This window comes from Sapajus apella, unplaced genomic scaffold (assembly GCF_009761245.1).
Source record: "Sapajus apella isolate SASKATOON/1434 unplaced genomic scaffold, GSC_monkey_1.0 scaffold6, whole genome shotgun sequence".
NCBI classification, from domain to species: Eukaryota; Metazoa; Chordata; class Mammalia; order Primates; family Cebidae; genus Sapajus; species Sapajus apella.
In genome coordinates, this window is record NW_022436946.1 from 30,602,985 (window position 1) to 30,626,411 (window position 23,427).

Sequence of the window (23,427 nt, forward strand, 5' to 3'; positions counted from 1 at the left end):
CATGTTTCAAGGGCATATTGTAAGACTAAGGAGAAGGTTTCTAAAGTTTGTTTCAAGGTTCCAGCTTGAGACTGGAAGAAAGGACAAAGAAAAACATTTTAAAATGAGTTTTGTGAAGCTAAATTACTCAATTACAATTGAGTATCATTGTCACAATTGCACAGGACACCATAAGGAATCTGGAGATAAGTAAGACATGACTTGTTTGTTCTAAGTGTATAGGCTGAGTGCTTGGCTCATGCCTCTAATTCCAGTACTTTGGAAGGCTAATGGGGGCAGGTGGTTGCTTGAGGCCAGGAGTTTGAGACCAGCCTGAGCAACATAGCAAGACTCATCCCTACAAAAAAATTTTAAAAATTAGCCAGGCATGGTGGCACACACCTGTAGTCCCAGCTACTCAGGAGGCTGAGGCAGGAGGATCACTTGTGCCCAGGAGTTTGGGGCTGCAGTGAGCTATGATTGTGCCACTGTACTCCATCCTGGGGGACAGAACAAGACCCTGTCTCCAAAAAAAAAAAAAAAGTGAGCAGACACAGTGGCTCATGCCTGTAATCCCAACACTTTGGGAGGCTGAGGCGGGTGGATCACGAGGTCAGGAGTTTGAGACCAGCCTGACCAACATGGCGAAACCTTTCTCTACTAAAAATACAAAAAATTAACTGGGCACGGGTGTGTGTGCCTGTAATCCCAGCTACTATGGAGGCCAAGGCAGGAGAATCGCTTGAACCCAGGAGGTAGAGGTTGCAGTGAGCTGAGATTACACCACTGCATTCCAGCCTAAGTGACAGGGCGAGACTCTGCCTCGAAAAAAAAAGTTTACAGACACTAAAATATGCCCACATGTAATTTTAATGCAAGGTAGAAGATGATAAATGCCAAGGCAACATGAAGTCTCCATGTCATTGGAATTCAGAGGAAATAAACCACAGAGGTCAGAGCTTGTAGGGGATGGAAGGCAGTTAGCATCAGTCAGAGTTTGTACAGGGGCTGAAATTTCATTTTGGAAACAATTTTAGATCTAGTTAGAGTTTCGCACAGGTACACTTTGATGTAATTACATTAGCCTTAATAAGTCTGTTGCTCCTTGGTTTTAGGTGTATTCTTTTCCTGCTAGAGAATGTAATCACAAATGAAATTTCTCAGAGAAGTTTCTAAGACATTTATTTTTTATAACTCAGAAGAAACTTCAAAGATTAGTATATCAGTTGATAGCCTGTGGTAATTTTTAGTTTGGTTTGGTGCCATTTTATATATTCTTCCACTGAAAGAATTTTAGACTATGTTTAATATTACTGCTTATTAATAAATCCAGTGTTACCCTCTCCCTTTCCTAGGTATGGTCAATTTACATTTATTTTATCTATCTAAAGTATTTTATCAAATATTTTTCTGGTATTTTCAGGTAACATCAAAGGAGCAACTATAGTAGATGCCCTGGATACACTTTTTATTATGGAAATGAAAAATGAATTTGAAGAAGCAAAATCATGGATTGAAGAAAATTTAGATTTTAATGTGGTAAGTTAAATAAGAGTTATTAATTCAGTCCTTAAATTCCAATTAATGTGGATAAATTCTGTAGTGGGCCCTATTATTATATTGTAATGTATTCTAACAAAAATAATGCAACTTTAGATAGTGAGAATATTATTATATATTACATTCTTAAATTGTCCTCGCTTACTACACAAATTTGTGACTTTGTTTTTTGGCAAATTAAAGGTAAGTGAAAAGGAATTAGTATTTGTTGAGACCTACATGTGCCTCGTATTCTTGTTCAAGTCCCACAGCAACTCTGAGATGGGCGTTACTTGCACACCTTTATAGATTAAACATCTGAACCTCAGAGGCTTACTCCAGACTACACAGCTGGTTGTGTATCAGGAGCTATAATTCTAATGTAGGTCTGTGGGGCTCCAGTGCTTATGCTTTTATACTGCATCATGACATAGCCAGCAGCAGCAGCAGCATTCATTTTCCCATGAAGAAGACTTCAAATTTTGTTGGTCTTATATACCTCTCAGTAAAAACAAATTGATTATATATGTTATTTTTTAAACATTCTGTATATATGCTGTCATTCTTAGCAAATATTTCAAGGCCCATTGTACACTGAGGGAAAGAATCAGAATTAAGGAATACTTCTAGTACTTCTTGATCACTTCGACTGGAGAGGACTACTTCTTATCAGCTCTTATTTGATAGTCATTGTTTTACTTTATAATGATATTGACAAAGAACTTATTCTAAAAAGCGTGTAGGCCGCGGAATTTTTTAGTCATTCACTTAAGTGTGCATTATCGGTATTATTTCTAATCTGAGACCACTTTGCAGAAGTTCTCGTAAGCCTCTTGTCTTGGGTAAGCATTTGATAATATCTGTAAATCCCAATCACCATGCACAAGTAACATGCTGTATGTTAAAAGTGGACAGAGAGAATTTCCCTGCTGTTGCTTCTGCTTTGGGCACTCTTGTTCTCTCAGAGACCAAGTGAGGACACCAGTGTTAGGCAGAATATTAAGGATCAGTAAAGCTAAGTCTTTCCCCCATCTATTTCAATTAAAAACTTACATAAATTAAAAGTTTAATGTTTTGTTTCTACTCCCCTAATTAACTGCTATATATACTGCATTTGGGAGACTTTAAAGACAGGCAGATGAGTCTGTGTTTAGTTTGCCTAATAGTCGAATCTAGAATATAAAGGAGACAAAATTCCAATCAATATTAAGGGACCTTGGGGAATCAATGTGTTAAACCCTTCTATTTCAAATATAAGAGAACAGGCATAAGGAGCTAGTGATTTGCTCAAGGTTATGCAGCTATTTGATTACAATGATCTGTGGTAGTGCTGGTATTATTGATAGAGCTAAATATGAAAAATAAAACAATGGAAAAAACTATGTTTCATTTTGGAGGCTTGCTCCCTTAATAATAATACTTCTGTTGGCCGGGCGTGGTGGGTTATGCCTGTAATCCTAGCACTCTGTGAGGCTGAGACAGGCAGATCATGAGGTCAGGAGTTCAAGACCAGCCTAGGCAACACAGTGAAAATTTTTTAAAAAATTAGCTGGGTGTGGTGGTGCAAGCCTGTAATCCCAGCTACTCATGAGCCTAAGCCAGGAGAGTCACGAAAAATACATCTCTGCTAACAATACAAAAATTAGCCGGGCATGGTGTTGCACGCCTATGATCCCAGCTACTCAGGAGGCTGAGGCAGGAGAATCACTTGAACCCAGGAGGCCGATGTTGCAGTGAGTCATGATCACGCTGCTGCACTCTAGCCTGGGCAGCAGAGCAACACTCCATCTCAATAATAATAATAATAATAATAATAATAATAATAATAATACTTCTGTTCGAACTTGTTATTATAAATAAATTCAACTACCTACCTTCAAAAACCTGCAGGCTTATCTTTAGCTATATATGAGACTGATTGATATCTCTGTCTTCAAGAAAGGGTAGGGGAATAATAACTAAATTCCTCCAAACCCAATGATGGAAAACTGGAAAGCAAACTTTAATAACACTTGACTTATCAATAGTGTCCAAGTTTCTTACTGAATGTTTGGGTGGTCCATCTGATAAATACAGCGTTGTTGCCCCAAACCTCCTCAAATGTAACAACAGTTTTTACTTTCACGGCCTGTGTGACCTGTGGTAGTCTGAGGAGCTCTGAACTTGGGGCCAGGGGTTGGGGTTGGTGGAGAATGATCAGCAGTTTTATTTAAAATGACTAAGTACAAAGATAACAGAAAGGATGTTACTGTAACAGAAGGCAGTTAGCTGTCCTCAGACCACCACAGGGTGCCTGGAATGTGTTCCATTTGTCCTGGGGACCTGTGAGAAGGAAAGATGAATCTAAATGAGGGATATCAGACTATGTAGAAGAGAAAAAGAACTTACTGGGTTTCCTTACTTGTAAGATGAAGAGATTAGACTAACACTGAGTTATTGCTAAGATACAGAACTCTGAAATTTTGTTTATTTAAATTTTTATTTTTAAATACAATTTTATTTAATTAGTATGCAGACTTTCGAATATATATTTTAGGCCTGTTAATGATAGTTTTAGGCTATACCTTTCAAGATATAATTTTAAAATATACTTCTAAAATATGTACAACTATTATGTATTCATAAAATTAAACATATATATTTCAAAAAATTATAGCCACATTTCTCAAATATCTTTATTATACTATTTTCTTAATATAAGAGGTCTTGAAAAGTATTTGTTGCAGGTCTCTCTTTGGGAATTATCATATTTTCCCATGTTGTCAACAATATCCAAACGATAATGTTTCCCATATTAAAAATAGTAACATATAAATTCAGGAAAGGTATATCGATTCACTTTTCTAATCACTGTGTTATGAAGTTTTTCAGCTTACTATATTCTAGTTAGTTTTAATATGTCATATGAGAATTTGTCTTATATTCACCCATTCTATTCAGAAATCCAAATGATCATTTTTTTTTAATTACAGGATTTTTCTTCAAAAACATTGAGAAATTTTTCCCATTTATATGAAGACAGGAGAAACTGAAAAGACCTTAGCAACAAAAGAAAAATTATACTGTACTAAATAACATGTAGTATCATTATCTAGTTTATAAATATTATTACTTATATTTAAGTTAACACTTTTTCCTGAGGAGGTATTCTAATTAACAGTGTTAAGGGTATTGTAAAAAAAAGTTACTGCATCTAAACTTATTGCAAAGGGAAAATAAAAATGAAACAAAGACTGTTGTTGAGCATTGGTCTATCCTATGGTGCTCCTAAGTGTAAACAAATTTTACAGTCAAGAATAAATTTGTTATTGTGAAATATTTAGTTTATATCACTGAAAAATGTAAAGGAATTGTTTTCTATTGGTTTATACTGTAATTAACTAAAACTCATTTTCTTTTCATTGGGGCATAGGAAGTTGATTCATTTTGCATAATTGGTAGCACAAAGTTCAAATGACTTTAATAACTGGCTTAAAATAAGTCACTAGGATAATGTGTTCTGGGGAGTAAGGAGCAAGGACTTCCCAGAAGGAGCTTATGTTCAGTTCAAGTATCTAAAGGCACATAGATGTTGGCAGAAAACCCTAAGTGTTGACTCCATGAAAAAGTTTTCTGATTTTAATTCAAAGTAATCTTAGAAGAATCTAAAACTAATTCATAGTCACTCTTCATTCACTTATGTATTATTTACTAAGTATCTTCTAAGGATCAGCATTTACCCTTAGGAAGCTTCTAATCTAACAGGAAAGTAGTCAGAGAACCCTAGCTAGAGAGCCATGATATCTCAGGAGAGAAGAAATGAAAGAGGAAACTACTATTTGGCCAGGTGTGGTGGCTCACACCTGTAATCTCAGCACTTTGGGAGGCCCAGGTGGGTGGATTGCTTGAGCCCAGGAGTTCAACACCAGACAGGGCAACATAGTAAGACCCCATCTCTATTTGTTTTTTAAAAAAGGAAACTACTATTTAGTAAAATGTGATGCATAGCAGGTATTATGATAGGTGATTTTTTTTCATGGGTTATCTTGTTTAATCTTTGTGACAACCACAGTAGTAACTGGTATTTTTCCCTGTGTTTATAGATGAATAGGTCGTTAATTAGTCTGTCCCAAATTATACAGCAAAATCTTTGGTTTCAACACAGTCTTCCTAACTCAATGACCCTGTGTTTTTTTAATTGGAGAAGAAATACAAAGAGTTGAGAAATATATAGGCAGCCAGAGAATTTGAGTCCTCGGAGGTAAGGCATATAATCTTAATATTAGAGTACTCGTTAGAGTTTATAGTTCAATAGAGATTTGATAAATGTTTGTTAAATGAATAAGAAGTTAAGCCACCTTGTCCTACTTCCTGACAGCCTATGCTATACTCAGCTGGAAGATGAGCTCAGTTGCAAGGGTAGCTGTATTGTGTCATATGTTTATATAGTTAGAGATAATCTGGAGTTCAAGTCAGTTGGTCTACCTGTTACTGCCTAACCTATTTCCAGAACAGATATGTAGTGGCCGCTGATAACAGGAACATCAGTTGCAGAAGAACAAGTGATCAAGGGTTTCCCATAAGAACAAATGATCAAGGGTTTCCTATTTGGACATTTCCAGTTTCCGTTGTGTTCTTTTACTGGCACTTAAAAAAAAATGGTTACCTAGAAACTCACATGAGAAATATTGAACAGTTTCTTCTGTAATGAATTTTATAGAATATGTAGAACTTTTCTCCAGATAGCAATTTCTTATATTAGCCCTCTGTAAAAGCTAAAGTTGTGTTAAAATCTTCCTAAAAGCCATATTTCTAGACTGCAGTAAAGCGATATCTCAGTGTGAGAGGCAGAGGCCTGAGAATGGCAAATGATATATGATCATCTTGCTCTAGACACTACCTAGCAGCGCACTGCAACTGTGATCTTCGGCAAGCACCTGGAGCATGCTTTTATTTGTAATGAACACGCTGTGTTTTGGAGAACAGAAGTACTGGTGGCAACAGTGACTTTTTTTTTTTTTCTTTAATGTAAAGATCCAGATTGTTTGCATATGCAGTTGGAATGCCCTCCTACCTTTCAAGAAAGAAAGTTGTACGGTCCCCCTTCCCTGTCAGTTGGCAATATGTTGATTTCAAGAAGCAACTTTGGATATTCTCAAATGCATGACTGAGTACTTGGCTTAGGTCCAGAGTTCCATGCCATAGAGCATGAAAGAAGTAACTTTTGCCCTAGCGTTGCTCCTGAGAAGGGTCTGTTTTAGAGCTGCATTACATCCTGATGAGTGCAGATAACTAAATTAATTATCCTGTTAAATGAAGTTACTGAGTGTGTTCCATCTGAATACTAGGGAATACCTGCCAAAAATGATGATTTGGGTTTTGGCTATAAGAGGATACTATGCTGTTCTCTCTGATGGTAATTAGGGCTGCTGCTTGAGAGCCTCTGGACCTGCATGGTAAAACCAATCTATTAACACAGAGAAGATAGTTATTTGCATATGGTTGTAGCCCATAGACTTGCACTTTGTTAACAGTCTTAAGAGATTTATCACATTGCTTAAATATGAAACCAAACGCTGCTAGGACACACTGTGACACATTGACTTACACTGTGAAATATTGAATTTTAATCTGTTTAAAGAAGTTGTATACTTTTAATCCTCAAAGTGTTAATGCAGCACACACGTTGAAGTATTATTTATAAATAAAGGTGTATGCTAAGCCTAAACATAAGTGAGGCTTATTGGTAGTTACCAGTCTTTAATCAATGGCTTTGAAAAAATCTCATGTTGCTTCTAACAAAGCCATTGGTTTAAGTTAAAGCATCATTATCATGTATTAGTAATGGTACAGTTGTTATTAACATTGGATTGTAGTGAAATAGTTGATATTAAACAGAATTATTGCATTGGTGTGTAGTGGGCAGTTATTAAAACTTGCTTGATTCTCATGTATGATTAATAGCCAAGTACCCCAGGCTCATTGTTCACTAAGTAGAAAGCTGGTACAGAGTTCGGAGGAATAGCTAGCAAAAGAGTATTCTTTGATTGTAGGCATCGGAGAATTGACCTTTTAAAAACAAAAATTGTTACACTTTGAGTTCACTCTGAAAATCATACCCTCAGAGTAGAATTTAAGTATTTCTGAAAAGTTCTTTTCCAAGAAATATTTTTCCATTTAATGCAATCAATCAGATCTGTCATGCTGTATGGAATCATAAGATAATAATTAAGAAGAATTCTAATACAAGTATGATTCTAAATAAACATCATAAGGCTTAAAGGTCCAAAGAAACAATTTATCTGTTCCTAAGGGAACGCTTACATCTCTATATAGTTCCTCAAGCAAAAGGAAATTGGCTGAATCTGCTCCAGAACTTAAATTTGTCATTTTCATTGTCAAGCCTGTTATTTCACTTACTGAGGTCTATTAAAATACATCATCTTAGAGCTAATTTTGGTGAATAAGTTACCTATAAAAATGTAATCTAATTTCAGAGTTGTTTAAAATGCTGTCTTATCTAGTGGGAAGAGCTTGGTCTTTCAGGTACTCATTTGGAAACACATTTTGAAGTGTTCATTTTCTCTATTGCCTAGTTAGGTTTGTTAGATACTTCCGTCCATGATCTCATGATATGTTGGTTTGGAAGAAGCCTTTCTTTGCAGAGAGATGGAGCATAATGTTAGAATTGGAGGAGGGAAACATACAAAATAATTTATAAATTAGACTCTTAGTTTTTAATGTTAGCAGTCTTTATTACTTTATGTCATACATTTACATACATGTATAGTAAATGAGTGGACAAAAATACACAGAAAAGGGGTAAATTTAAGATGGAAATTATCAATCTAAAACACCCAAGACGATAGTAGAGATTAGTACTGAGGCGTAATTTTTTCATGATTTGTAATACTAACCTCTTGATTTTAGGTGTAAATTTAGCCATAGCGTATATTTTATTAAATTTATAGATGATCTGGTTTAGTATGTTCTTTGATTCAGTGGTCATTGCTGTAAGTACATCCAAATGAAAGAACAATTTCTCCAATTCTGGTTTTTTTATCTGTAGGTCTTTAGCTAAAAATTTCCAACCTCCAGTTGCTTATCAGTTGACATTAATAGGTACATGGAATTTAAACAAAAGATGGGATCTACTTCTTAAACTGCCACTCACATAAGACTATGCACTAGAAGCCACGGAATATGTGGGGCATACTGGAATGCAATCTTAAAGATTTAAAGGAGTGTTAATTTTATTTTAAAACAAACTCAAGTAGACTGCAAAATTCATGTTAATGATTAGGGTAAATCTCACAAAATTTAGTATTACACGCTGCTTTGCCTACTGACTGTCCTCTTTCTGCTCCAAATACCCTCTCTGTCATTAGGGTAAGTCAGTAGAAAACTTTTAGAACATCATGAATATTAAATAGGAATGTATTCATTTAAATTTAATATCACTTTAATGGAAATTAGAATCAGAAGTTTATAGAAATGACCTAAGACCCTCAAGTTGTAGAAATTCACTTTTGAAAATCTAGATATCATATAAAATATATCAAGCCCAAAAGACAGTTGATCAACTTGTATATTTCAAAAGAGGATTTTTAAGCCCTTGAGAAATAAGACCTCATGTAGGTCAAAGAAGATGAATATTATGATTCTAGAGTTTCTGATTTTCCAGTGACCCTGGGAAGGTAGGTTTTAGTTCATTTAGGCTAACCTACTGCACAGTGGTAGCGGCAGCAACTGTCTATTGAGTGTGTTACTTGGGTCAGCTATTGTGTAAGTGTTTTACATAATGGAGGAATGCATTGTCCTGTTTTACATATGACAAAATCAAGACTCAGAATAAATGAGTTACCTGGGACCTCACACTCAGACAGCTTCCAAACCAGCCTTCCAATCCCAGGTCTTTCTGATTCTAGCCGTTTATAGTCTGCTGCCCCAGGATAGCCAACCAATTTGGTGTGGTGGGACAGTTTTTATCTTCTTAGGCCTTTTCATCTACAGATCTGTAAAGAGTGAACTAACGGGTCTAAATTTCAATCTTTTGGCCTAAAAACATAATACATCCTAGAATGTTGAAAGATACTCAAATTAAGGTTTCTAAATTATTTAAACTTAACTTTGAAAAGGAGAGAGAAAGAATTATATGTTGGAAATTCAAATATGGTTCTGGTTTTCAAACAGAGAAGATGGTGACTTGAGAACTGTTAATGGTGGTGATGTGATATTCCAGAGCAAGACTGATTAAAGACAAGCAGTCACATGGATTAACTAACAAGCTAGATTTGCTTCTTAAACAGGCTCACTAGGCAGACTATTAGATCCATGAAATCCAAATCCATAGCAAGTGACCTTGAGTATAGCACCTTGAAGGGTCACATATCAATATGTTGCAGTACAAGATAATATAATTTAGGTTTTAGAATATATAATTGGATCAATAACTGGTTGAATAACTCCATCCAATAGTTGATTGATGTCTAGCTGAAGATATATTTCTGGTGGTGTTTGACATGACTCAGACCTCCAGCTTGCAATAATTTTTATCAGGTGTCTGTATAAAGGTCTTGATTATCCAAAATTTTCACAGGAGCTAGAGAAAATGCATATGTAAAGGACCCATAGCCAGAATAAGAATATAAGATCATCTTAACAGTATTCAATAGGCAGAAATATGGGTAACTATTACCAGGTTTAAAAACTGAAAAACACAAGTACAAATTGAGAGGAATATGATTTGAGGGTTTAAAGTTTACTAGATTTTATTATGAGACATTATTACACTTAAACATAAGAAACATAGTCATGTGAACCAAACTAAATGTATGGATTACCTTCCCTTTTCCTTATCAGTAATTTTGTAGAATACTAAAGCCTTTGCCAATTTTTATATAAAACTCATTCCAAGTAATAGACCTGTAAGTTAAATTACACCTATATAGAATACTTTTAATCAGATTATATCAGGTGCACATTACAAATTATAAAATACAATTAAACACACTCACCAGTCTCATTCTGTGATGTTTTTGCCTAAGTTTGACCTAGTAATTCTGTCTCCTAACTTGTTTTTATAATTGTCCTTTTTATGATTTTTTTTGAATTTTTTTATCTTAAGCAATTACTTGGCTTTAATTGTTAGATCCTTAAACCTTTCTACAGAGAGAATGTAAGAATAAAATGAATACATACCTCCTTTTTTTCTGGAAATATATTATCCCACTAAAATGTAGACTTAAGTGAGTTTGAAGACCTTAATGCCATTTCACTATTACCTGGGACAGGGTCTGGCACATAGTGGTTTCTTAATAAATGCTTTTTAAAGGAAATAATATCTCATGATTTTGACTAAGTTTATCTGCCAGATATTGACACCATATATTAAAAATTGCTGTTAGTCCCATGATTATTACTGAGTCATTTGATGTTAGGCAAAAGTGAACAACTACTCAGAATGCCCAATGAATGTGAAAAAAAGCTAACTAAAGCTTGAAGTGTACTTTATAATCTAAACAGCAGGTTAGCTGTTCTAACTTACCTAGTAACACAATGTAAGACAGATCTATTTACTAATCAAATATAAAATATTGGCAGTAATTACTAAATATGCGACCATTAATAAAGAGACTTTGTGCATTATCATGTGAGGTGTATAGAAGTCAGAATAGCAGAGCCCTGAATCAAGAGTCACAGTACTCAAGTTCAAATCCACTATAGGTTTTAGTTTCAACATTTTTAAATGGACGTAAGAATAGTAGTTAATTGATAAGGTCAGTGTGAGGACTGAAAGAGATGGTCTATATAAAGACGTTAGCACAGTACCTGGCACATTGTATATAATAAAAGCAAGCTATTATTAATATAAATAAAGGCTTTTTCAGCATGGTATAGCATATATTATTATTAGCATGTTCTTCATGCAAAGATGAAATATCTTCTGAGGATTAGAACAATACTCCCAAGCCACAGGCAAAAAGTTGGGAACCAGCACTAGAACCCAAGTTCTCAGACTTCAAATCCTATTTGCATTCCAGCTGTGCTACTCTGTCATGATGAAAGATTCCTAGAGTAATGTTGAACTACCAGCCTGAATATAGGCTGAATGGCCTTTCAGGAAGCAAAGGCAGACAAATGAATAAAATAAAGAAGAATGCAGAATAGAAACAGAGGGGAAAAAAAGGCCCTGGTCTCATTCTGTTTACACAAATAGAGAATATCAAATATTGTATCTGCTGTTGAAGAGAGAAGAAAAAACTATTTTACAAATGTTTTTGTAATTTTGTTTAAGAGTCAAAATTATTTTAATCTATTGTATTAGTCCATTTTCACACTGTTGATAAAGACATACCTGAGACTGGGAAGAAAAAGAGGTTTAATGGACTTACAGTTTCACATGGCTGGGGAGGCCTCACAGTCATGGCAGAAGGCAAGAAGCAAGTCACATCTTACATGGATGGCAACAGGCAAAGAGAGAAAGAGCATGTGCAGGGAAACTCCCTGTTTAAAACCATCAGATCTCGTGAGACTTATTCACTGTCACAAGAACAGCATGGGAAGGATCCCTTTTCATGATTCAGTTATCTCCCACTGGGTCCATCCCACATGTGTGACTTATGAGAGATACAAGATGAGATTTGGGTGGGGACACAGAGCCAAACCATATCATTTAAGTATGTTTTTTCCTTTATTTTTAAAAATTGTCATATAATGATTGTACGTATTCGGGGGGTCCATTAGTGATGTTTTAATACATAAAATGCACAGTGATACTTGATACCTTTAAATGGGAGAATGTTTCCTCCCATATATAAACTTCTCTGGGCAAGCATAAGATTTGAATAAAATTTAGAAATTTAGTATTGTTTATCACAGTTATGATTTTCTGAATCGTGCACTCTCATCACATTTGAACCTTTTTTTCTTCATATAGAATGCGGAAATTTCTGTCTTTGAAGTAAATATACGCTTTGTTGGTGGACTACTCTCAGCCTACTATCTGTCTGGAGAAGAGGTAAGATGAAAAGTAGTATATAAATGTGAATTATAAAGTGTCTTAAATTACATTTTTGGTAAAATATGCCATTTGTGACGTATGTTTAGAAGGAATCTATGGAATTTTTATATTTCAATGAAGCTGTAGCTTACACTGAGTTTCTTATAATATGTACTAATTAAATGAGGAAGCTGGGAAAGTTTGGCAGAACATATTGTCAGGGAATGTTAAGTAATGCCTTTAAAAACTGTCTCCATTATGTTATATATGGTGTGATTACAGCTACAAATTGTGCCCAAGGACAAATTAAAGAAATTTAGTGGCAGGCTTGTGGATGAATTTTTTTTAGGAATTACTTTAATGTTAATACAAGGTTAGCTTAATAAAAACTTTTTTAAATGAATAAAGCATGGCAAGTAAGATATGAAAATTATAGTTTTTATGTAATTGAGGGGGTGAGACACTTAGCTACCAGGAAAACAGTCCTGTAGATCAGCATCCCGGTATCAAGTGCTTTGGAGCTCATCCTGGGTCAAGGCTTCATTAATTATCTGCTACTTAGAGCAAAGCAGGAATTTTTTATTTAACTGCCTTTTATTGATAGAGTAAGAAAGGATTTTTGTATCATCCTCATAAAGGGCACTGATGCTATTTTCTTGAAAGGTTTTGGACAACTTTATGAATATTGTAAGTGTCCACTAAGAGTTGTTGGAATGAGCCTCATCTTTAATGTTGACAGTGTTAAATGCTGACATTATGGAAAAACTATCACGTATTTCAGCTGCACGTCAATCAGATTTGAGTTAGCCTCAGCATTCTGGCTGGGGAAAGAGTAGATCTTACCCAGTGCAGTATTTCATGTATTTCTATGCTCCTTCAAACAGATTTAAGCAGAGCAATAAATGTTTAATGAGAAAAGCTGCTTGACTTTGTTCCTGTCTCTCAAGTATTTTCTTAACCAAACATACAATCCTCACAATCTTACATTTCCTCTCTGTTTAGATTTTATTCTACCTTAGATCTTTTCAAAGTATATAGATGACTTCTATATTTCTCTGTATCTGTCCTGTTTTAGTGTTAAATGTTGGTCATTGTGAACTCTGTTACCTTCTCAGCCAGGGTAGTGTGATCTGGTCCATTATACCTCTTCCTCCATTTTATCAGTTTTTCCACTACCAGATAACTTCATGTGTTCAGTTCAGTTTAGGGTATTCTAAATATTAAGCCAAAAAAAAAAAAAACCCAAAACCCTATATTTTTAAAAAGTTATGTTTGAAATTAACTAACATTATTTTAGTTAACAGTTTCCGCTTTTAGAATACTTGTCCTTGATCCAATGCCAGGATGGTCTCATTGCTTTGGACATGATATACTAAGATGACCTTGGTTTTGACTTTTTCCATAATTTATGTGGAGGTGAGACAATTTGGAGGAAATAAGAATTGCATCCTTTTAAATCTGGGCTCAATTAAGATAATAGAGCATACAAAGAGAAACACATATGTATTTATTCTAAATATACATCATGTTTGATTAGTATACTTTTTCACTCATGGTGTTTTTAAGTTTATATACATATGTTTCTATATATATGTATTCTTAACTACATATATATATATATATATATATGTATATATATATATAATTATAATGCCCATAGATGTTATAGTTTGCCTATAGATAAAATAATTTGCCTAAGACTTTGTAAGGGTATTTTTTCTATAATAGCTAACTTTAGTAAACAAATGACTACAAAGAACACCTCCATTGCAAATAACTATTCTTTCAGTCTGTCTGCTTTGTCCTTATCACTGTATAAACATCTTTTTATCACATGTAGGTTTTCTGTATTTTAATCTTTATGATAAAAATTTATCTGAGATTTTTTTCCTTTTTTTTTTTTTGTATCTGTAGAGTGCATTTTCATTTTAGTTACAGGGACCCATCTTCTTAGCATTTTTTTCCTTATAGTTTTCTAGATGTTTGACAGTTAGATTGTTTTCAGTATCTTTTTATTTTGAATAATATTGCTGTAATCACTGAATAAATATTCTCTGAAGTGGTGTTGGCAAATGAGAAGTGATTAATACTGGATTGTTTTAACATCATCACTTGCCTGTCTCTCTCAGTTACTTAGTCCCTGACAATTGATTTTCATTTGATGAATACATTCAGGTTAATTGACCATTTTAGGAATGTGATCCAGAAAAATTATTTTGCCCCAGGGCTGTTCTTGAGCTATTTGTATTCATGTCAAATTTTTTTTAAATGAGCATTCATTTAATAGAACACCAACATAGCAAATTATGAATAATTTGATTTTAAATAGTTGGTAAAGTTCTATACCACACACTTTTTATGTAGATCAGACAATTTACTAAGATGTCTAGGACAATTCATCTTTCTATGTATCTCATAGAGGGACTTTTAAACCAACATAATTTAACATTCTGATTTAATCACTGAGGCTTAGGAGTATTTTAAGAACAAATCACCGTCAGAAGTAGATAGACCCCGCATTGATATCAGCTCAAGATTCCTAAATTTATATTGCAAAAGCAGGAGAAGTACCACTGATATATGATACCTCTTTCAGGAAAGTTACAGTTAGAAACACTGAACAATAATTAAGAATGTCAGCAAAGTCTAAGCTACCAAAAAAATAATAGAAACATGAAGTACCTGTAGTAAACTTTGATTACAGGCTCCTATTCAAACATTTGAAACCTTGTAGCTCAGTTAAAAATTTTGTAGTGCCATAAAAAAAGTTCAGGTTCAATATTTTCCAATTCTATATAAGAAACTCAAACAACCACAGAAGAATTACACACATAGGATGGAGACAAGATGAATATTAAATAGGAAGGATCAGTATTAAAATTAAATTTAAAATTTAAATTTAAAAATGTAATCAGTATTGCTCTATTATAAGCTAAAGTTCTCACTGGAGATAGCAAATATAGCAGCATCTAGAATGTGATAACCCAAAATATGTTCTAAAGACCACTGGTTTCTTTTGATATGGCAAAACAAATCTGTATTTGTATGCATACTGAAAATAAGTTTGGGAAGAGCTACATCCTATATTCTTTCTTGGAAGTTCAGAATACACAAAAAAAGAAGCTAATTTACTTTTATTTATCCTCACATTTTCCACACTTAACAATAGCCTCCCTCTATTTAAAAAAAAAAAGTGGCAATGCTAACGGTAAGTTAGAATTATTTTTCATAGCAGTTTTTGGAAATGCTACTATAGAATAAGAGTAAAGCAAAGATGATATTGAAATTGACAAGTGCAAAACAGATATATGTAAAATATAGCATTGCAAGAGGATGACACACGTAGAAAAGAACTTATATGAATATACCATGTAACATTATTTGTTTTACAACAGAAACCAATAGCTATATTGAGCAGAAAGTGAATGTAATAGGACATAAAGATGTCACAGAATCAGAGGGATGGCTGAAGAGTAACTTGGAACAAAAAGTGTCAAGTTGGCATAGAGGATCTCTTTAGCTTTACTATCACCCTGGAACACCCTGCAATTAGTAACGTGGACTGTTTGTTCTACTATTCTGTTGCTCTATTCAAGACACAAAGTCCCTGAAGAAAGAAGCTAATTGTCAGAGTTTCAGTTACATGCAGCCTCTTCGGGGATCTTGGGGAGAGAAAAAGGATATGATAGAAATCTTCTGCAAAGTTTGGATTCATATCCCGTGAAGACTGAGTAATATAAAGAAGTCTAGATAATCTCTGATCAGGAAATTGAGGCCCTGTGAGAAGGGTCGGGAGAAAGGACATGTAAGAGCCAACAATAAGATTTCATCCACTGTGGTGAATATTAGTATGGCAGAGGAAATAGGCAAGCCACATGGAAATTGATAATTTAATAAGATATCTGAAAAAATGGAATCTGATTTTCAAAACTATTCTGTAAGCTAAGAGATGACATTTAGAATAGACCAGAGTATTTAATCCTCAAAGAAAACATTCTGCCAGTACATTTTAAGTTTGTGGAATAGAAAAACAATAGCCAACTCCTGGAAGCCAAAATGATTAAGAACAAGCTTTCAATGGAAAAAAGGTGAGGAAGGTATCTTATTCAAGACCAATAAAACACACAGAATGGATTTTTACATTATATGAGTTTGCTCTGTAAACCTTTCGTTTTGCAGGCAGCAAAAGGATTTTTCTTCAGATTCCCCCTAAAAGTTACCCACTGCCACAAACACCAGTACAAAATATTGCTGAGAGACGTCTACTTAATAAGTATAATACCGCCAAATTTTAAGACTAACAAGGAAGAAACACGGAGGAGAGTAGGATTGTAGAGTAAGGAGGAGAGAGATAAGATTGAGAATGTGAGTTTACTGGTAGGAAGATCTATTTGTTTTTTCGTAATAGGATTAAGACATTCGGAGTATTTGTGGGGTTAGAAATTGATTTTTTAGAGTTTGATTAATTATGGATAATCATAAAAGTATTTAGAAATTCTCTAGAAAATTAGGCTATGTGATTTGATATATTTCAAAATCAGTGTCTGCCACAATCCTCTCCCAGACTATCTGTCTGTCTCCTGCCTCATTCTGCAAAAAAAAATTAGAGTGCCAGAAAATGTGTATGATTCAAACAGAGCTGTGGAAAAACAGAGAATAAAGCTAGGGCATATTAAAGTTTCAGATAAGTTTAGCATATAGCAATGCATTCCACCAGTTTGTAAATCATCCAGGCTTTGGACAGAAATGTATCTTCAGGTTTCCTAGTGACCAGAGCAAAGTAGGGAAGAGAATTAATAGCAATCTGGCTTTGCTATTTTTGTGAACACAAAACAATTGATACCATAAAATAACCCACATATATTACTTATATTTAATTTTCCATAAAAGGTAGAAATATGTGGTATGAACAAGAAAAATTCAACAATATATTTGGATCCACTAGAAATACATTAGCACCCTCCCATATCTTGCCTAAATTCTAATTTATAAAAATTGGGCTCAGATTTATCCTGCTCTCTTATATACGGAAATAATTTTAATTATGATCTCTAATTAGATAGATTTAAATCTAGAAAGCAGAGATATCAACAAAGGCCTAATTGGAGGGAAAAAAAAAGAGAATTGAAAACAATGATCACAGTACCATAAAATAAAAATATATGTTAATCCTATATAATGAGGAAATAACAGAGCTATGCAATACAGTTAAAAGGAAGAATTGAAATTGTGGTACAGTAAAATTAAAAATTAGGTAATCTATATAGTTTGGATATGTGTCCCCTCCAAATCTCATACTGAAATGTGATCCCCAGTGTTAAAGATGGGGTCTAGTGAGAGATGTTTGGGTCTTGGGGCCAGATTCTTTATGAATGGCCTGGTGCCCTCCTCCAGGGTAACAAGTGAGTTCTCGCTCTGTTAGTTACCACAAAGTCTGATTGTTGAATCTGGCCAGACATAGTGACTCATGTCTGTAATCCCAACGCTTAGGGAGGCTGAAGCAGGGGGATCACTTGAGCCCCAGGAGTTTCAGATAAGCCCAGGCAATAAAAGCCAGACTCTGTTGCTACTTAAAAAAAAAAAAAAAAAAAAAAAAAGTCTGGTACCTCTCTTACCTTCCCTCTGTCTCTCTTGCTTCCCCTCTGGCCATGTATGATACCTGCTCCCCCTTCACCTTCTGCCACGATTGTAGGTTTCCTGAGGCCCCCACCAGAACAGATTCTGGTACTATGCTGCTTCTACCATCTGCAGAATCATGAGCCAAAATAAACCTATTTTCTTTATAAATTACCCAGCCTCAGGTGTTCCTTTATAGCAACACAGAACAGACTAATACAGTAAATTCTTTACAATATTTTTATATGCCATACACAATGAAAAATTATTTAGAAAAATATACCTCCAATCAAAATGTAATATTGGAAATATACACATATTTAAAATGGTAAAACTGCATGAAAATTAAAAAATCTCTCAAATAACTAGGTCAGGAAATGAGTATATAATATTTAAATTAGACATCTTAAAAGACATCTACAGTATAAGCATCACATTAAATTTTGTGGAAAGCAGCCAGAGTTATACTGAAAAAAATACATAGCTTCAAAACTCTGCATTAAGAAAAAATAAATATTTAGTTAAGTCTATGTTTCATTAATTTAGGGGAAAAAATAGAGAGACATAAAAATAAGAACATAAATAGATTGAGAAATGAAAGAAAAGGTGGTAATGCTTTCTCTGCCCCTTCTCAACACCATCCTTTTTGAGATAGTCTTCGAGGAAGTCCCTTGAAAGCAGTAAGAAGCATGTTATTCACCTAGTAAGAGGCAGAAAGTTTTGATGCCCTGAGTTTGAGTGGCCCTGTCAGCAGGAAGACTATTCTAGGCATGTTTTTCTGTAGTGTACTCATCTGCTCAGAGCAGCACATGGAAATGGTGCTTATCAGATTGGGCTGTGATTGGGATGAAGCCAAGAGAGATATGCCCAAGGACAATCGCTATTTGGAAGAAAGCATGTATTGCTTCAGCAGATATTGGATGAGGTGCCAACTATGAGTCAGACACTGCTTATGGCCTTAGATATGCCTGAGATAAAATAGCACCCAATCCCTGGCCTTGTGGAGCTTACATTTTAGTGAGGGAATGTAGCTCATAAACCAAAACTGGAAAACTTCAACAGACCTGTAAGAAAAAAAGTTGATGTTCTGGATTGGTTGAGTTTGTTATTGGAATGACAGGACAGCACACAGGAAGAAAACTTGACAGTGATATTCATCCAACCGACCTTCATACTGCCAGCGTCTTCCCTCTTCAGTCCCTTCCCCACTGTGGCACTAAGGAAAGATGTAATCACTCTACACATTCTTCTGGCAAACCTCCGCTGGTCCGTGTGGCCATGGAAGTTGAGTCGTTTTGATTTGTCCTACAAAGCCTTTGTAATTTGGCCTCAGCCAACTTCTTCTGGTTTCCTTGATAACCCTCCTCATGCACCTTCCACTCTATAACAGATCCTTTTTCTTCCAAAAAATGCACAAAGCACATTTGTTTACTTCTTATATCTGCATTCCCTCTACCTAGAATGGCTTTCACCCTGCTCCTTCCATCCATCAAGATAGGTACAGCCTATCTTAGGGGCTGTGAGGCCCTCCCGGGCCCCATTACACAAAGGCATCCCCCTCCCCCTCCACTTCCTTTCCTGCATTCTCTGCGCTGCTATTAGAGTTCATTGTTTATGGGTCTGTGAGTCCTCTCACCTCCTCACTCCCAAAATTTTGCCCAGTAGGATTTGTACAACTCAAAAAATAAGAATGAGGTTTCTGCTTTTTTTATATTCTCATGCTTAGCAGTGCATGCCTGGCACTAGAAAACATTTAGTAAATGTTCATTGACTAAAACTCTTCACCAGGTTTCTGTGACCTTTACTTTTTAAAACCCCAACAGAAAATTCTTCCAGTGGCTTTTAAAGTCAAGTCTGTACATGGATAATAAAAATAAGCAACTGGTGTGGAAGACTTGGGGTAGGAGATAGGAAGGAGAATATGTAATGTAATAAGGTGATTGACAATATGCATGATCTCTAACCACATATAAGCCTCTGTGGCCCCACCTCCAACATCCCCAGCTAGCAAAACATCCTCTTTTTTACCTGTTCTATACATACTGATTCTCTGAAAAAGAAAGTTTTGAAAATCAGTCACCTGGAGACTGTAAATTAAATCATTGCTAAATACAGTAGATCATTTATTGTAGATCTTTAAAATAGATTTGACATAGAACATTTTCTGAAATTATAAACCTGCAAGGAAGTTATAAAAAGTAAGTGTGAAAGTGATTCTACAAGGTATACATATGGTCCTTAATTTGAGGAAACTGTCTAACTAAAACTTTCCAAACTACTTAATGACACATTTATGCCAGTTTCCCAGAAAGGAACAATTTTATTGATTATGTTATATTAATGTAATTATATAATTATGTAATTGTTATACATTAATGTTTTTGGCCCTAAGATTTCTTAGAGGTTTAGATTGATCCTTACATGTATTTTAAATATTAATTTACTATTTAGCATTATTGAAATTGTTATAAGAAAGGAATGTAATATACTGAATAGCTAATATTTCCATTTAAAAGTTTAATTCAGTAAAACATTAGAGAATCATAATTTTCCTTATTATGTTTATAATTAAATTTTCATGGTTAATGAGTTACAGCTGTTACACATTGACTATTCCATTATGATTGGTAAATTTAATTTGTACTTTAAAAGGAATATACAGAATTAATTCAAAAATAACATATATTTTAGTCAAAAGAAATCACTACTTTTTCTTGTCCTAGAGTGAATTATCGAAATTATTCTACCCCTTAACTCAGATTTGTTACCTGTTTGTCCCTCTGCATAAGCCCTGTCTTGTACTGATCATTGTTTTTGAAAGCATAGTTTTATAAGCTGTAAAAATTTTATCTCCACAGTTCATGAACACATTTCTACATTTCACTAGTAATCCCAGCCCCGAAGCTTATTTACACTTACGTGTAAATGGTAGAAGCTGGCCTAGCCCTTGATCTTATTGCCAAATGAGTGCTTGAGACCTGATGGAACGAGAAAGTCAGAAAATTCAGTTGTGTTTTAATGAATTTTTTTTCCTTTTAGTTTAGCTAATTCTCTACACATAGCAGCAAACTACAAATTCACATCATTGTGACTAGACCTACGTTGTGATTCAGCAACAGCCTCAAATCTCAGTGGATTAAGACAATACGCTCTACCTTGACTCTGCTTCTCATGATCCTCCCTTCAGAGCCCATCCTGCTGGGGCAGCTGCCATCTAGGTTATTTCCAGTTGTCATGGGGAAGAGGGAGTGGTAGTGAAAGAGATTCTGACAGACCCCACACTGGCTTTTAATGCAGCTATCTGAAAGACCCATGTTACTTCAGCTTACATTTCATTGTCCAGAGCAAGTCATATGGCCACTGCAACTTAAAGGGGTGAAGAGGGGATGATAAACAGCATTCATGACCACCGAAGTGCCCACTGACTTGAGTTAGACTGTGTAGCCCTCTCGACTACCCAGAGTAGCAGAAAATAAGTATTAGTGAGAAGAGAACTTTGTCAAGAGTCCCCAAACTGCAGCCAGCCAGTCCCACTGGAAAAAGCCTTCCATACAGTGCCACCAAAGTAATAAGGGTGACAAGTATGATTTGGGATACAAATCTTCACTAATACACATCTTCACCAAATTTTCAAGAAAAAGCTACTCCTCTAGCACTTGTTTACAAAGTTTGCCCTCTCGAGGAAGTACCTTCTACTCCGTAGACTTCTCCCTGGCCTTCCAGATTTAAAACAGTAAAGTTGACAGACAGACATGTACTGCCCTCTGTACCACCACTGCTGTTATCTGTGGTGGGAGCCAGGTGTTGCTGCTTGGCAGCGGACTGCCATGTTGCCTGCATGCTGAAGACCTGGTGCTTTTCCTTCCACCACTTTGATTTAAGCGCTCACTAGATCAGTCACTTCTCATTTTTCAAAAGCCTAATGAAAGAGATGAGGTAATATGTTATATTTTGATTTATATTGAATCACTTTATAATTCATAATGACTGTTGAAACCAATACTTCAAATCATTTTTATTGCCTGAGTCATGTTGACATGGGTTTCTAACACAGATTTTTGCCTGTGAGTGAATGTTTTTCAACAAAAGTTGCTTTTTCCAGGAATGTTCTTGCAAATTCTTTTTCTTTGAAATTGTGATCTCCTTTAGAAGGGTATATGAGATAGCTGTAGCAAGGAATTTAAAATTTAATAGGGCTAGCAGAAAATGCCTCAGAATTGTGATAATTTACCATCTGGTAATTTCATTCATTAAGTGAATCAGCAGATGCTTATTGAATACCTGCTTTTAGGCACTGCAGTTGGTGCTGCAGAAACAACAGTGAATAAGAGAAACACAGCCCCCATTGGCAAATGTTAATTCAAATATTAATTTTACAACAACCGTATAAAGTAGGAGTAGGAACTGTACTTATTATCATTTTATAGAGGAAGAAACAGGCGCACAGAATGTTATCTGCCCAAGGACTTGCAAAGTAGCAGAGCTAGGCTTCAAACCTGGACATTCTGGCTCCAAGAAACTGAAGAGCAGCTAGACATTAGAGATCTCAAGCACAGAAGATAAGATACTGATAGGCCTAAACCCATGAGTCATCAACAACAAAGTGGTAATTGAAGGAATAGACAGGAATAAGGTTGTCCAGGGCATTAAAGACTGAGAAAATAACGCTTCATATTAAGCATTAATGAGAAGGAAGAACTAGAAAAGGAGACTGAGAAGTCGTGGTCTGAGAAGTGGGAAGGAAACTAGTAGAATGTGACATCACAGAGTCCAAGAGAATATAGTATTTTGAAAACAGATGTTCAGTTGTGTCAAATGCTACTGCTAGGAGAAGTTGCATACGGACCTTCTTCAGTATCTTACAACATGGAGGTCATGGATGACTTTATAGAGGGTACTTCTGGTAGAATAATAGGATAGAATCCAAATTGTTTTTAATTGAAGAGAAAGTGGTAAGGAAATTAATATTAGTTCAGGGTCTTTAAGGAGTTAGGGAAAGGTGGCATTCAGAAAACAGATGGCCTTTGGGGAGGCATCCTTTGCAGTATGAGAAAGTGGAGAAGGTAGGAATACAAGTACGTGACTTGTTAGACTTGGTGGCAAGGAAATGAGATAATTATTCTCTGGTGGATCCTGTTAACTGTGTGAAAAAGTACAAGACAAGGATTTCTGCTGAGACTCAGGGGAAGAGGAAAGATATTTGATATGAACATGTGCAGTTTAAAATTGTCATTCTAAAGGGTTGATTACAGAAACATGGTAGAGGTTCTGGGCAGTGTCTAGGCTGATAGCCATGAATTTATGGGTAGCCT

The 23,427-nt window shown here is 35.1% G+C and overlaps 1 protein-coding gene across 1 annotated transcript in view; it reads left to right on the plus strand.

Annotated features, from left to right (window-relative positions):
- MAN1A1 (mannosidase alpha class 1A member 1) overlaps positions 1–23,427 on the plus strand; it is a 181,296-nt gene that overhangs the window by 52,838 nt on the left and 105,031 nt on the right. Inside the window, exons 4-5 of the mRNA XM_032274918.1 lie at positions 1,403–1,518; positions 12,437–12,517. Of these exons, the coding sequence (XP_032130809.1) occupies positions 1,403–1,518; positions 12,437–12,517 (197 nt within the window). The remainder of the gene's footprint in view (positions 1–1,402; positions 1,519–12,436; positions 12,518–23,427) is intronic.